At 39.1% G+C, this 16,737-nt stretch overlaps 1 protein-coding gene across 1 annotated transcript; it reads right to left on the bottom strand.

The window, feature by feature from the left end:
* Positions 1–4,477: 4,477 nt before the first annotated feature.
* gclc (glutamate-cysteine ligase, catalytic subunit) lies at positions 4,478–16,665 on the bottom strand. The gene is made up of 16 exons (XM_074646410.1): positions 16,007–16,665; positions 13,732–13,844; positions 11,129–11,311; positions 10,509–10,622; positions 10,096–10,154; positions 9,574–9,710; positions 9,325–9,399; positions 8,993–9,109; positions 8,410–8,548; positions 8,164–8,276; positions 7,981–8,073; positions 7,091–7,195; positions 6,879–6,960; positions 6,682–6,791; positions 5,314–5,434; positions 4,478–5,204 (listed from the first exon to the last, which is right to left on the bottom strand). The coding sequence occupies exons 1-16, from the start codon at positions 16,154–16,156 to the stop codon at positions 5,023–5,025; spliced, it is 1,893 nt and encodes a 630-aa protein (XP_074502511.1). The 5' UTR covers positions 16,157–16,665; the 3' UTR covers positions 4,478–5,022.
* Between the last annotated feature and the right edge of the window lie 72 nt (positions 16,666–16,737).

The raw sequence follows: 16,737 nt of genomic DNA, 5'->3' as shown, positions 1-16,737 counted from the left end.
CAATTTCTGATTCTTACAAACAGTCCCTTTAATCACAACTAATTGCAAATTAATCTCACATTTTTTTATCAGTTCCTTAAAGGGAGATTTGAAATCAACATGGGAGTTGGCAAATATGCTGCTTTATGCAAATGTATGTATATATTTATTACTGGAAATCAATCAACAACACAAAGCAATGACAAATATTGTCCATAAACCCTCACAGGTACTGCATTTAACATAAAAAATATGCTCAAATCATAACATGGCAAACTGAAGCTCAACAGGCAACAACAGCTGTCAGTGTGTCAGTGTGCTGACTTGACTATGACTTGCCTCAAACTGCATGTGATTATCATAAAGTGGGCATGCCTTTAGAGGGGAGACTCGTGGGTACCCATAGGACCCATTTTCATTCACATATCTTGAGGTCAGAGGTCAAGGGACCCCTTTGAATATGGCCATGACAGTTTTTCCTCGCCAAAATTTAGCGTACGTTTGGAACGTTATTTAGCCTCCTTCGTGACAAGCTAATATGACATGGTTGGTACAGATGGATTCCTTAGATTTATTAGTTTCAAATGATACCAGTATCTTTACTCTATCTTTAAAACTGAGCCTGCTACAACCAAAAAATCGCAGGTGAAAGAAATTAGTGGCATTAAAAAAAAATTGCGTTAAGGTGTTATTATGGTGTTAACTTTGACAGCCATAGTTTGAATAAATTAAAGCTACACGTGTCTTCTGCAGTGGTGGAAGAAGATATTTTGCTAAAGTAAAAGTAGCAATACCAAGTAAAGTCCTGCATTCAAAAGCACAAACAAATTAGCCTCAACACATACTTAAAGTACCAAAAGTAAAAATACATATTAAAGTGACATTAAGTAGAAATACTCAAGTAAAGTACAAGTACCTAAAATGTAGTTAAATTCCACCACAGATATTTTCCTTTTCTTCCTTTATTTAGTCAGTTACTTGGTCGATCAGGGAACTCCAACAATGAGAAATGCTCCCTTTTTCAGGAACACCCTGTTCACACTGACACAGTTAGACATATTCACTCCTGAAGGCTCCTATTACAACCACAGTCTGGTCTTCTGGCCACTAAGCATTGAGTTGCTCAGTTGTGAGTTCAGGTCGGATTCACCCTGCCAGTCTGTAATCACATCCTCATCCAAGAAATGAGCCAAATCAAATCTCAGGTTCTCATTTTTGTGACTTAAACCTGAATGTATTGATTTTCTTGGCCACTTGGGGGCAACAGAAACAAGCTCTAATAAACAACACTGATATATACCTTTGAGCTGATATAGCGAGCATGTTCACAAACAGTTGCCTAATTTACATCCGGTCGATATGTAGCAACATTAATATTCATTTGGAGTCGTATTTCTGGCCACCCAATAAATGTAAATCCAATATTCACTCTCCTTTTTTTACTCTGTTGTTGGTCTCCATCAACTCCTGAGGGAAATATCTGGCTTTTCAGCAGCTTAAATGCTCCACTGAGTTCACCGGCTTTTCGTTAACGTTGTCTATCCTCCGTTTGGTGCTGAGCAGGTAGCGTGCAGTGGATTCACCAGGGCTTTTTTCGATTAAAAAGAAGCTGCCTTCTGAATAAAAACAGTAAAGCTTTGGGCCAGAAAACTAAAACAATGAGCTGAAAGACGCCAAAACGCTCTGTAGAACTGCAGAGTTGGGTGATAATTCTCTGTGGGTTTGTCACTATAAGCAAAATATTTATGTGATCCATTGTACGTATAAAGCTACTGGACTGCCATGACTGCCTTACTCTCTGTCCTGTTGTAGAAAAAGACCAGCGTACATACTGAATCAGCTCTGATCACAGACGGCCTATTTATTATATAGGCCGTTTATGTCAGCAGAAAAAGCACAGGTATGAATAATAAAACTAATGATGGCTGAATTCTCCTTAGCTACTACAGTTTCAGGGTCCTGGTATTGTGCGTGCTGGCTCACTGTCGCTGGCTTACACACTCGATTAGGACAGAGCCATTAATGTTATTAGTAACACCTGTGCTTTCTATTACCAGTCACAATGTCTGCTATGAAAAAGACCTCGGGATTAGTGGGGACAGATGGCCGCACTAACATTCACTGACCTACTGCATATTTACTGCTTTTAAAAAAAATGTCTCTAATCAATTCTCTAATTAGTTTTTTTAAAATTGGACTTTGCATTTGTGAACTATTTCATGGTAATTTTGATGTTCTCATATCACTATATGCCTATTGGGACTTTAATTTTTGTTTCAATAACTGTGCAAAATTTCTAAACATTTATCATTAAATACTGTTTGTGTTGAAGACCAACTATTTAAACACACTAATGCATCTTATCTTATTCTAATCTATTCATTACGTGAATAAAAACGAGGCTCCCCAGGGCTTCATTCTATGTTGCTTGTCTCTCCACAGGGTGGGCCTGTACCAGCCATAATCATTATCTGGTCCAGGAGGTCAGACTGAGGTAATGCTCTCATTTGTTACTGCAGCTCAGTGTTATGTAAAGCTGTGGTTCAATACCACCATCTTGTGGATGAAAATGTTCAGGTATTGACTGTTGGACAGACAAAAGAAGTGGGTTGAAATGCACTGGTATACACTGATCAGCCATAACATTAAGGCCACTGACAAATGAAGTGAATAACATTGATTATCTCGTTACAATGGCACCTGGCAGTGGGTGGCAGCATTAGGCAGCAAGTGAACATTTTGAACTTTGTGTTGGAAGCAGAAAAAATGGGCCAGCGTAAGGATGTGAGCGACTTTGACAAGGGCCAGATTGTGATGGCTAGACAACTGGGTCAGAGCATCTCCAGAACTGCAGCTCTTGTGGGATGTTCCCGGTCTGCAGTGGTCAGGAAGACCTACCATAAGTGGTCCAAGGAAGGAAAACCGTAGAACCGGCGACAGGGTCAGACCCAAGGCTCATTGATGCACGTGGGGAGCGAAGGCTGACCCGTGTTGTCCGATCCAATAGAAGAGCTACTGTAGCTCAAATTGCTGAAAAAGTTAATGCTGGTTCCGATAGAAAGGTGTCAGAACACACAGTGCATCGCAGTTTGTTGTGTATGGGGCTGCATAGCCGCACACAGGTCAGGGTGCCCATGCTGTCCTAATGTTATGGCTGATCGGTGTACATTTGTAATGTATTAGCCCATATTTATTAAATAGGCTTATTATTCTAAACCGTCTACGCAAGTGCCTGGATTTGGATTCTCTACACTTCACTCTTTTGATGGAGGAAGGCATATTGTTTTTTCTTTTTTTAAATTACTTTTCCCCTCCAAGAGCACCAGACGGTGTTCCCTCTATCAATGTTTTTTTAATTTATTATTTTGACTGATATTGCGATATTGCGATATTAGAGGCAATTATAATTGTTCCATCATTATTCTCATTTTCATTGACAAACATAAAATTATTATGGTGTGATTTTTGCAGTGATATGTACCAAACAAATATGTTTGGCCAGAACGTCTCTGCAGCTCAACAATATTATTTTTAAATGGTAATTTAACACACATTTCGCCTTTAACAAATATTGTCCCTTATGCGATTTGAAAATTGCAGTAGGCCATATTGCGATTTCAATAAAATTTTGATTAATTGTGCATCAGTATATGACATTTTGTAAACATTAATGTTCCCCAGAGCATGAATAACCATAACCCCCAGACTTTTCATCAGGTCAAAATCTCAATTTGCTCAATACCTAAGTTTATGATTCAATAATAGTTTATGACAAAATACCTGCAGAACTAATGACATTCAGTCAGCCTCGGTTAAATTTAGCAAATTAGTGAATGTTAGCATGCTAAACACGCTAAACTTGCATGTGAGCATTGTAATTACATTACGAGCATGTTAGCTCAGAGCACCTTAGTACAGCCTCACAGAGCTGCAGTCTGTTAGTGTTGTTCTTTACTACATAACATATTAAAGAGATGCTGTGAGGGATTTAACCAGGTAGTTGATGTTTTCGGTTATAGGAGCTGTATTTTAGATAATGGAAGAGTGATGTAAGACTGTGGAGAGGTGCAGTTCAAATAGATTCAGCTGTGCTGCTCTCTGTCAGACCCTGACCGTTGACCTCTCTGAGGAGAGGCAAGTCTCCCTAAGGCACCTACTGTACATATCTCTACATCTTACAGTTTGTCATATGTACTTCATCCTGGAACAGGAAACATTTGGTGTATTTGTATTAGTTCACCTTTTCAGGTTTTGTGCTAGAACTTGAGTAAACAGGCACAATGTCGAGACATGACTTTCTGTCAGCTCCTGGTTGCTATCCAACATTCAAATGAGGTAAATGTGCTGCCTGCCGGCATGTAAAAATGCTGCTACGCCTGTTTTATGAAGGCTGATCAAGATCAAACTTGATGATGATGCGTTTGTGGTAGCTCAAATAACATATTTGATCAAGTTAAATTCATTTCCTGTAGCTCTTAAAAATCATGCCATAAAAGACTAAATTACAGTTGTGCAGATTTATTTTGAAGCAGCATTACATTGCAAACAATGGTTCACCCTTCCCACATGATTGCAACACTACTTTCAAGGTCCCACTACAATGTCAGCAGAGCAAAGCAAACATTTCTCTTAAAATGCAAAAAAAAAAGATCTAACAAAAGCGAAAAGCCCATATCCAGAATAATAATAAAAAAGGCCCAGGATGTTAATGTTTTAAAGAGCAGACGTACAGTATTTATAGAACACGAGATTAAAAGCAGACTACTGTACAACTCTTTGCTACATTTACATTGTCACACAGATAGGCTTAATTTCCAGAGAAAAATAAATACACATCTGATTTCTATTACACAACCTTTTGCATGTCTTAACCCCTATTAAAATAATTCTGTATAATTCAGTATATACACATACATTTGATGCAGGTGTGTTTTTTACAACACACACATGCTGTTTTGCATTCTCTTAAAATTGGACCGCTTTCCTTCTGAGCCACACATTTGGTCTTTCTTTACATGCGAGTTTGTATAATGACTCTTTTTCTCATTTGAACCTGTTAACTGGGTTTCCGATGAGCTCCGGGCACTGCTCTTCGCCTTTCGCAACTCTGTCGCATTTCCTGAAGAGGTCGTAGTTGATCTTGTCGGTTAGGACGCTGTCCTGCTTGTACTGCGGGTGCTTGGCAACGAATTCCCTCATCCACTTGGCCATGGTCATCAGTTCACCTGTTTCAGAGCAGAACAATTACGCACAGAGTTGAAGTTGCATAAAGACAAAAATCTGCTTTTGCCTTATGAGAACATCAAGTTTTGTTATTTTTTAATGCAAATTTACCTGAGGCACGTTTCTTGATGAGCTTCAGATAATTCAAAATGGTGCACCTGGTGTCCACATCCACTTCCATGTTTTCTAGATAGCAGTTAAGGATCGGGATGAGCCCTTGAAATACTCCCTCCTGGTGATAAAAACAGAAGGAAACAGCTGTAATTGTTAAGAGGGCTTAAAGCTTAAGGCCTTTACACACCGAGGGGGTGTCTGAGGTAAATTGTTGTACAGCCTAAACTACTGTAAGCTATTTTATTGAGTTTCCTTCAAGTGAAATGCTGTGAGTGAATTTGCCTCTGGTAAACTGTTACACAGTGTATATGTCTAGGGCTTTTATTGTGAAAGGTAAGAACGGAAGGAGTGGATCTGGTATGTGCTGCGTTGCTGAAAAGAATAATAAAGTTTGCCATCTTGCTTCGGACTACGGAGCCTCTATGTTCTTGTATACTATAGTGTACGTTTTGAGTTTGCCCGTTCCGCACAACATGACTGGTCGATGCCTTTAGTCGCGGTGTGAAAGATCAGAAAAAAAAATCAACCTTGTTCCGGAAAAAAACAACTTTGCTTTTTCGCTGCGTAATATTTGCGTTCTTTGTGAAAGTATTCACGACAAAAACAGTTTGAAAAAATATACAGTATTGATGTGCAATTAATCCCACCAACAAAAACGCCCCCGGTGTGTAACGGCCTTAAGATTGTGCAGCCATGCTAGCGGCTCTGTGAGGATGTACTACAGCACTGTAGCTGTGATTTGAGCTAAATACTTGTAAAAGCATTCGCGCATTATACACGATTATTCCAAGCTGGTTACAAACACTGCTAGTCTTGTAGTCACATCATTTAAATAGCCTAAATTAACTACATTTATTTGTACATATTTGTAGCGGTGCGTTAACAGTGAAACCAGATAAATAAAACAGTATATAGGCTCCTTTTAACTTAGCTGAATCAGTTGCATCAGAGTTCATATTGGATTTTATTTAGACGCAAAAGCAGTTTGTTGACACTTCTGGAGTTCTTTTCACCAAGTGGACATTTCATTACCGTCTCCGACTTGTTGGCTATTCGTAAATACGGTCTAATTTCATAAGAATGTGGCATAACACCAGCATGACAACATTTGCTGAATAGCACTGAACACAAAGTACAGCTGAGGCTAAAAGGATCACCAAAGTTATTAGAACTAATCGTCAGGGCAACATGGATGTCTGTATCAAATTTCATGGCAATCCATCCAATAGTTGTCAAGATTGTTCACTCAAAACTACAAATGTCGACCTCATGGTGGCGCTAGAGGATCACCAAAGTCAGTAGGATTCATCCACTGGGCATCAAGAATGTTTGCATCCAGCCAATAGTTGTTGAGACAATAATCACCTTTCCATTGATGATTGTGTCGATACTCATCAGCGTGTAGTCCTCATTAGCGCCGTCGGTCTCCAAGCCGTTCTCAGCCGAGGCTGTGCCATCGAGTCCCGGGTTGCAGCCTATTGGTGGACAACACAAATGGATCAGCTCGTCCTATCTGAGGCTTTAAGCATCGACCTAAAGTTGCATCTTTTGTTTTTACCCACCTTTGAAGATGTCCTTCCTGAAGTTAAACATGCCCTCCTGGACAGAGTTTCTCTTCTGTGCGACCTTCATGTTTTCGTCAACCTAATGAAAGACAAGTGATTACTGTATCGGAGCACCGTGTACAAAGTATATCATTAGGATCCAGATGTCCTACTTACATAATTTAATTAATCTTGACATTTTACATAGAAGTGTGTGGCTGTTTTTTTACCTTTGACAAAGGGATCAGAAAGTCCAGCTTATAGGACAAGATCACTCTGGTGAGCAGCACGACAAAGACCACATATGCAGCGTTTTCAAAGTCGGTTAGCTGCACCTGAAAAACAAAACTTGTCTTACTATCATGTTTTTTTCTGTATTTGAAAGGCCATGTCATTGAATATAACAGGCTGTTCTCACACACCGTTTGTTAACTATACCTACGAAAAGTAATGCACTGTAATTCGTATATATCCCACAAAATCTATTTGTATGTAATCTACGTAATCGTGAACCAGGAAGTATAAACAGCAACAAGCGCCATGTAGGGAGGAGGTCGGTGTGGATAAGTGGGTCAAAAAACACCAGACTTTCACCCAGGAGACCGGTGTTCGTACCCCGTGGGAAACCAGAAGTCAACGTTTATTTATTTGTCATGTAACTTCGGTACTTAAGTAACGCCACTTCCGGAGTTATTTTAAGCCAAACTACAATCTTTTCCTAAACCTAACTAAGACGTTTTGTTGCCTAAACCTAACCAAGTCGATCTTTTCCTAAACCTAACTAAGTAGTTTTGTTGCCTAAACATAACCAAGTCGATCTTTTCCTAAATCTAACAAAGTAGTTTTGTTGCCTAAAACTAATTAAGTAGTTTGGTTGCCTAATTGTTGCCTAAATGTAACCAAGTTGTTTTCTGTGAAGACAGAAGTTTATTTTGAAAAGACTGTATGCATGTAACGAGCAGATATTGACACGTGTTGCTTAACATTCGTGGAAAAACGCACGAAAAAAAGGAACAACTTTTCGTAAGATATCCTACGAACATTGTATGAGGATACGTTGAATATAAACACAGATTACAACTACAAGTCTAAGTTACGCGATGGTGCAGTTGGTTTTTACCTCCATGGGGCGGAACTCAACTCTCCAGCCGATATCGGAGTTGGGAGGTGGAGGTTTGAACCTCATCGTCTGCCAGTTGGTCGACTGGAGGTTCTGCAGGGAGACAAGTTTGAATAAATACTCCTTTACACTGAAGGCAAGCCTGTATTGCGTTTTTACACCTGGTTTAACAGAAAACCTCACCTCAAAGTGATCGGACTCGTTTTCATCATCCAAGTGGATTTTCTCCTCAAAGACAGAGAGTGGATCTCGGATGAAGAGGTGCGCTATGTGCTGGGCCATCAGCTTGTCAATTCCTACCCACAAGAAGCTTATTATTCATTTCTTTACTGCACAAGCACCTATTAGTGGATTCTGATTGTGAAGTTCACTTTTCTTCTTTTATTTCACATACTACTATTGATGATGCTGTTTTAGATATGCGTGTACCTGCGCCGAGCAGCTGCTTGTAGATCTCCTCATCTATCGTCAAATCAATGTCGTTGTACTTCTCACCACAGCTAGACAGGTAGCTGTCGATTGAATCGTATCTCGACTTGAAGATCCTGTATTTGTCATTTTTCAAAGGCTGCAAAAGTAATTTTAATACATCATACTCAAAATGAAAACCTGAAGCATGAACATTTTTACTGGGATATCTAAATGGTGCTTTTGCCTTCCGCTTGAGTTTTAAGAAGCAGCAAGTAAAATCAGATTGCATGGTTCTGGTCTGTGGTGGTATTCATCCAAGTAAACACAATAATAAACTCCAGTAATTCAGAGGCAGCAGTAGCATTTCCTACAATGGACGAAATCAATAACCTAATGAAATGTAAAAAAAAAAAAGGTGGATCCATTACTGTAGATGACGGACAGCATCAACACGTGTATACAGATCTAAAGTGTCAATAATGAAAAGTGATAAATAATAATATAAGAGGTAAAACTAAACAAAGCACATCCACAAAAAATATCTTTTGACTGAAACACATTTTCATGTTAAGAATCTGTTTTTTCAGCTCCGCCTGCTCACCTTGAGCCCGCGTTCCTCTGGTGTCCTGTCGTCCACCGAGGCAGAAATAACCCCCCAGCGACAATCAATATCTGAGACAAAGCCTCTGTAGAAGGGCGAGGCCGCACTCAACGCCATCTGTGAAGAGAGAAAACAGTTGAGTGACATCATGGGAACAGTAAACAAAGCGACACAATCTTGTATCTCTGATTTATTTAGATTATAGCAAACCAATGTGACTGCATAGTTGTTTTCAAAACATTTGATTCAGTTAAGAGATTGTTAGTTTTACAATGGTCCAGAGGACGAAGAGGTCAGGTAATAGGAAGCACATGCTTTATTTATGGACTCACCACTATGGGGCAGAACGTTGCTAGTTGGTCATAAAGGTATCTTGCCTCATCAATGCTACAAGCTTGGAATGTCACCTGCAAGAGCATCATAAAAAAGAGGCTGAAGTACGTTTATAAATCACTTATTGGGATTGTAAAGTTGCAGTCACACAAAACTGAAAATATTCCAGGTCACAGCATCTCATTTTACAATCACAAAAGGATTGTTGAAAGGCAAGAAAGGCTCTGCTCGTTCCGTTCATTCAGTACCTGCAAACAGCAGTTGCCCATGCCGAAGCCCATGGCGTCCATGTAGATATGATCGGGCAGAGCCGCCCTCGCTCCTTCACCATCGTCCTCAGGAAACTCCTCCACAAACGGAGATGGAGTGCACTTGTCTTTGAAGACTGAAACACGAGAAGGAATAGTCGTATTTTCATTTTTTACATGCAGTCTGAGAGGCAAATCAAAAAATCACATTTAGTCACCCATTTTTGTACTCAAAAATAACGTCGCGTTTTTTAAAATGTATTGTTAGTGTTGTTTTTTTATTGAGATAGGAACAAAAAAGGACTTTGGGGGAATATTAGAAAAGCTCAATTTTGTCTCAGCCGGCTAAATATGCACCACATTTACAGCAAATGGTTAAGAATATTGATTTACAGGAATAACAAATCACAAAATAAGTAAATGTCACAGTTTAATTGAAGAAATAAGTTATTTTATGATTAAAAAAAACTACAATAACTAGTTTATAATTCCGTTTACAGCTGTCATTTCATTCAAACTTACTTGGCACATTAATCACGACTTTCTCGCCTCTTCTGTGACGTATGTTTCTGGTAAGGGTGCTGCAAAAGAAAAATACACACACACACACACACGCTTCATTATAGAAAAACAACAAGTATAAGCATTAAGTATGGTACTGTCAAAATCTACTGACATCTACAGTAAAAAATAAGCCAAAAAACCCCCCTGATATATTGGCAATGATTATTGGCGGATACACAGTATCGGCAGATAACACAGAATTGATTGTAGCCTCTTCAACTGTATGTTTATTTAGTAGCTGTATTTGCTCACCAAAGTCAACAATCCTGCAATTGAATAGTAAACTGGTATGGTTTTCTAATCAAAAACCATACCAGTGAGGCAGACACACATGCAGGCTGTCAGGAAGCTATAATAACCAGGAAGCATACCTGAATCTCGGATGACTGTTGATGGCACCATCTGGGAAAAACAGTGACTTTGACACTCCCTTTTCAACAGGGGTCGGTCGGTGTTCTGGTTTGGTGAAACCCGGGCAACCTAACCTAAATAAAAGGATCAAAACATACATGACTATTATAGGGCTGCTACTAACAATTATTGTGATTATTCTGCCAATTATTTCCTCAATTAATTGACTAATTGTTTTGTCTAAAATAATGTCAGAAAATACAGAAAAATTTAAAATAATAATTTTTCCGAAAATCTAAGGTGACATATGTCAAATGTCTTGTTTTTAATCTGACAAAAACAATTCATTCACTATCAAATTTGTTGCCAAATAATTTCTGCAGATCAATTAATCAACTAATTGTTGCAGCTCTCATGTCGTCAAGCGCAATCAAACACTGTTTCAGAGTTAAAAGTGCTTCATGGTCAATATTGTAAACTTATAGAATCCATCACATTGATGAATTGAATATATTGCTCACAGCTGCACAGACTGTATATGAAACAATGGACCCAGTTTTGTATTTGTTTTGTTATTATCCCCACTAACAATTATCAATTAGGGTTAAAACATTTTTTTTTACACTTTGACAAAAAGTACCTTGGGAATGAGGTGATGGTGCAGAGGGTTTCATTCGGGTTCAGGACAGACGAGGCCTCTCGCCGTCTCTTCCCCATGTTGCCCTCCACGGTGTTGAACTCTGACATCGTCCCGCCGTACGGCTGCCCTGGAGTTCCTTCAATCATGTAGCTGCCATACTCTGGTCTCCAAAGCGTGGGGTGACTGCACAGATATGAATGCACAGTGTTGTGAAAACAATCTACTTTATAGGTCAACGAGGAAGGAGGCCGTCGAGAAAAACGGCCCCCTGATCTCGGTATCAAGATGACCTTTCTGATTGAATAAACCGACCGCTCTCCCTTTATCGTATGTCAGCCGCGATCTTGGCACGGCAAGCGAACGCGACGTATTTGTGCTCCGGAGCGTGCTCTTTGGTGTGTGCGACAGAGGGGCAGTAATGAGGAATGCAACGGCTCTACTATTCCCACTGCCACTGGTATTTCCCCTGGGTGAAGTTGGCTCCACAGATTCAGACCGACGTCATGGGCAGCGAGCAAGCATAACACTCACGGGCTTGTACAAACACATTTACAACGCCCGCAGAGAATTCCTCTTTTTAAAGAAATGTTACTACAGCTCGGACATGCAAACGGTATTCCCAGGAGCAGCTCTGATTGTTATCACAGACCTTTTTTTTTCACAGTTTGTCTTGTTATAGACTTCATCAGAATTACTTTTAAACTTTACTTTTTAGAAGACGTTTGGAAGTCTCTTATTTTGTAGGACGCAGTACTAAAAGCCCTCTAAAGTGTAAAACAGCACTTAATGATTGACTGTGAGAATGCGGAAAAAGTCTACAAAGCGAAAAACTGTCACCTTTTGGAATAAATACTAACATCTGAGGAAGATCAGTGGAGAAAGATCAGGTCTGATCAGTTAAAGCTTGTTGAAACTATGCAAAGCACTGGGAGAGCAGCTCACTGATCGGCCTTATGGAGCCCGAGGTGATTGGTCACACGTGAAGATACAGGTGTGCAAAGCTGGAGGCGACATAGTCATAATGACTCAGAGAGGCGTAGCTGCTTCTGAAGGCACTAACTTGTGTGATTTTGAAAAACGGATGTTTTAATAAACAGCGTTTTGGTCACAGGGATCAGACTTGTTTGTGTGGTGCGCTTTGTGCATGTGAGCAAAAGCACCTTCGATGCAAATACAGTGGGAGTGAGGTATGGCAAAGGTAGGGCAATGCTGCAGGCCTCTGCTGTACTGCACACCAGTACGTGTTGTTCTAGCTTTTAAGAGATCTGTTCACATTGAATATGGGTGGTGGAGCTATGCCAATACACGCCAGAGGGATCTGTCCTTCATGTGCATGTCACAGTTGGAGTTAGCCACTAAAATAAAGTGCTGAAAGCCAGAAGAAATGCAGAAAAATCTTTTGTGTAAATAGTGTATATTTGACAAAAACAACGCTCAACAGAGCAGCAACAATATGTGTAGTTCATCAGAAAATCATATCGGTGTGGATTTCTCTAGAGAGCTGTCTCTGTCTTCATTTTTTTTTTATCAATCAAACAGTATTAACACACTCCGGCCAAAATAAAATAAATCAAAATGATGTGGGTGTGTAGTGGCTTGAGTGACAGCAAAACAATCGCTGTGATCTAAAACAGATTATTAAACTGTTTGCATTTGAGGTGTGGCATTTACTTAAAGACTCCCTCCAATGAAAATCAACGTATTATTAATAACTTACTGCTAATAACTTATGCTGCTTTGTCACTTTTGACCCCGCCCTCCCGAAACCCATGATGTTTTCTGGTAAACTTAAACTTATAAACTTTTATTATCTGTAGTATAGTCTAGGGATGTCACGAGAACCGATACTTCGGTACCAAAATTTAAAAAATGTGACGGAACTCGTTTTCTTCGGTGCCAAAGGTACCGAACGATGCCTGTAATGGTCATTTGGTACCGGAGCGGAGGTACTGGAGATGCGATTCTTCCGGATCTAATGGGGGCAGTTATACGCTTACAAGTGTTCTCATCTGCCGTGAAATGAAGGAAGAAGATGAACGCCGTAACAGCACGGAAAAAAACAAGAACACGAGATGTGAAAGATGGCAGCTGCTGCAGCGCTACCTCCGCCTCAACTCGTTGGGAAAACAAATAGCAAGAGTCGGGTATGGAAGTACTTTGCGTTCGAGGCGGATTTACAAGAAGTAATAATAGATTCGCAAAAACCAGTATGCGGTGCAGTAACGGTGCCGTCGTACTTTTCTTTCCAAAGGAGGAAATACTTCCAATTTAGCAAAGCACCTCAAACACAGACATCCAGACAATATTGTTTGCTTTAAATACTTGAAGGCTACATGCCACTGTTCTGTTTTGCAATGTTGATAGACATTTCTTTTTATGTATTACTTGAAGGCTACATGCCTCTGTTTTTTGTAATGTTCAAATGTTTTAATAAAGGAGTGCGTGTTGAATTACATGGGACTTATTGGTTTTTTTTACCGTGGTATCGAATTGGTATCGAGAATCGTGTAAATTCACTGGTATTGGTATCGACTACTAGATTTCTGGTACCGTGACATCCCTAGTATACTCAGCTGAATGTATTGTGTGGCGAGCTTACTTACTTGGGGTTTATGTTTTCACCCTGGTCCTGGAGAGACTTCAAAACATCTTCGCCGTTCAGGACGAGCCGAACCTTTTCATCCTTGTCATCCAACTCCACCAACATGTACTCGACCTAAAAGTAAATGATTCAAAACAAACAGGACACATCATCAGTCGACGAACACTGCATCACAGCCACTGCTTTATTCATTCAACGGCACTCTTCTTCTAACTTATAAACCAGTTTTTTTAAAGCAGACGCGTTCAAGATCAGACTGGGACGCCATCACATCGATTCCAATTCATCCGTTATGTTTCCTTGACTTTGACTCTGCTGCCCTGTAATCCCCTGTCTGAAAGAGGGATTAATCTATAACAACAGCATTCCACATTGTTCCAAATCAAAACACTTTGTTCAAGCTGTGGCACACTGAAGTTTTGTGGACTCGGTGGCGGGCAAAAAACGAGTGGGAAGTTCTGAATGGACGACAAAAGTCACGGCCGAGCCCACAAACTCTATGTTAACATACAGTATACATAGCAGCAAGTTAAAGTTTACTCAACAGGGAGTGTCTTCCTGAATTACCTGTAGTAGTGCCTGAATCATTAGACAGTCACAAGCAGACTGAACGATTGGTAATACTCAAAATTATCATCTATAAACAGCTATTTAACATATATTCATTTGTAACTATGCCAACAATCTACACATAAGTACCTTGTTTATCAACTTACATAGATATTGTGAGCTATTGTATTGTGGAGAAATGTCCTTATGTACAAATCCTCTTAAGATATTACACAATATAGGAAGGTGCAGGTTCATTTCCGTTAAATATTCTGCAGTAAGAGTACAAGAGTATTATAAATAAATGATATATACAGCACAGGTGGAGTTATATTTATATCTATACACAGAGAGATTATGTACATAGAGCTATATGCATATGGGACTAAGTGAATATATATATATAAGATGAATATAGGAGAGTAGATATGTCTATACAGGTGGAATCACAAGTTATACATATACAGGAGAGGATTGTACTCTTGTACAGTTTTTATGCAACATCTCATCAGTATGCAATTTATAGTTAAACTCTTATTCATCAGAATATAACGATCATTTGCACCTTAATTACAATCTGTATATATGTATACCCTACCTGTTTTACAAGTGCAATTACCTCTGTTTACATTACATCTATTTTTATATTTTATACCTCTAGTGTAACACTTCTGTTTATATTTATTTATTACATCTATTTTTATATTTTATACCTCTAGTGTAACACCTTGTTTATATTTATTTATTACATCTATTTTTATATTTCATACTTCTAGTGTAACACCTTGTTTATATTTATTTATTACATCTACTTTACCTGTTTTTATTTGCTTTATAACTGTGTGTGATTTACCTATGGCTAGCTGTTTTATCTGCCTTGTTTAGTCTTGTCAAGTATTTGTTTTAAAACACTGACTAGTGCTTTAAAACTACCTTTGTTTACATTTATTTAATTATTTATTACATCTACCCTACCTGTTTTACAAGTTATTTATTTATAACATATACCCTACCTGTTTTACAAGTGCAATTAACTCTGTTTACATTACATTTATTTTCATATTTTATACTTCTAGTGTAACATTTCTGTTTATATTTATTTATTACATCTACTTTATCTGTTTTATTTGCTTTATAACTGGTGCTAATGTCATTCCCTGACTATGTGCAATGACAATAAAGTTGAATTTAATATAATCTAACTCTTTAACTCAAAATTTAACACCAATAAATCCTCATTTGTATATATTGTCTTTACTAGTTTGCACTCTGGTTATAGAAGAAAAACTGCAATTTCGTTGTATTTGTACTATGTGCAATGGCAATTAAATTGAATATAATATAATATAATCTAAGAGTAAAAAAAACAGTAAATCAACAATCTATATCAATAACAAGTCACTATATTTAACTCAAATATTTAACACCAATATATCCTCATTTGTATGTATTGTCTTAGCAGCACTTTACTAGTTTGCACTCTGGTTATAGATGCAAAACTGCATTTCGTTGCACTTGTACTATGTGCAATGACAATTAAGTTGAATATAATGTAATATAAGAGTAAAAAAAACCCAGTAAATTCATAATCTATATCAATAACAGGCCACTATTGCATCATGCACAATCATCATGAAAGACATATGCATTAACAGTCAAGCACCATTTTCCCACGTTGTTGATCATTGCAAAATAAAATAAAAACGTTTCGTTTCTTGTTTTCTTACCTCATCGCCCCATTTCAACACATCCTTCTGCCTCTCCTTCAGCTTGTTGTAGATGTTGAGGAACTGGATGATACCATGCTTCCTGATGTGATCCGCATACTTCTTGGTTTCTTCCCAGTTCAGAGGAGACCCCTGTGACAGTAAACCCATCGCACACACACACAACACAGACACACACACAGAGACGACTATATATATATATATATATATATATATATATGAACTTATGCACCACACACACACACAAAGCAGTCAGCTAGCTAACTAGCCAGCATGGAGCTTGCATAAAGTCTGGGTGCTCTCAGGGGGCAGAGTCTGGATCCTTTAGGTGCTGTCAGAGAGTTCAGAGGCTGCAGAGAGTCTCGGTGCTGTAACAAGCTGTGTGTCCTGTCGGTAACCTTAGAGAGGCATGCAGAAGAAGCAGGCCTCTCTGCTCATCACCTGCTAGTGTGTGCTAGCTCGGTAAAGCACACTAGAAGAGAGCTGCTGCTGGTGTTTCTGCTCCTCCAAGATGAGTTACTGAGCTATCCTCTCGTTCTGTGTGCAGCAGCTCTGTGATGGGATGAGGTCGTCGGGTCGTTGTTGCCAAACCAGTCTGCTGCTCCTCTCAGTCTCTCAGTCTGCTCTCAGTGTGTTGAACATAGAACGCCCTCCTGTGCTTCTACACACACGTGATGTCGTCAGGCGGAACGCGGTTACGTCACGATGACTCAGCATTCTTCGGCACCATC

Source organism: Sebastes fasciatus, chromosome 9 (genome assembly GCF_043250625.1).
Source record: "Sebastes fasciatus isolate fSebFas1 chromosome 9, fSebFas1.pri, whole genome shotgun sequence".
NCBI classification, from domain to species: Eukaryota; Metazoa; Chordata; class Actinopteri; order Perciformes; family Sebastidae; genus Sebastes; species Sebastes fasciatus.
Note: the sequence above shows the minus strand (reverse complement) of the source record. Positions and strands in the feature narration are given on the sequence as shown.

What these genes read in the sequence shown, in the direction of transcription:
- gclc (XM_074646410.1), bottom strand. Translation starts at nt 16,156, where the DNA reads ATGGGTTTACTGTCACAGGGGTCTCCTCTGAACTGGGAAGAAACCAAG. An exon ending in TGTTGAAATGGGGCGATGAG is followed by an intron (nt 13,845 to 16,006) that starts GTAAGAAAACAA and finishes ATTTACTTTTAG; the next exon opens with GTCGAGTACATGTTGGTGGA. An exon ending in ACACAATCATCAATGGAAAG is followed by an intron (nt 5,435 to 6,681) that starts GTGATTATTGTC and finishes TTTTATCACCAG; the next exon opens with GAGGGAGTATTTCAAGGGCT.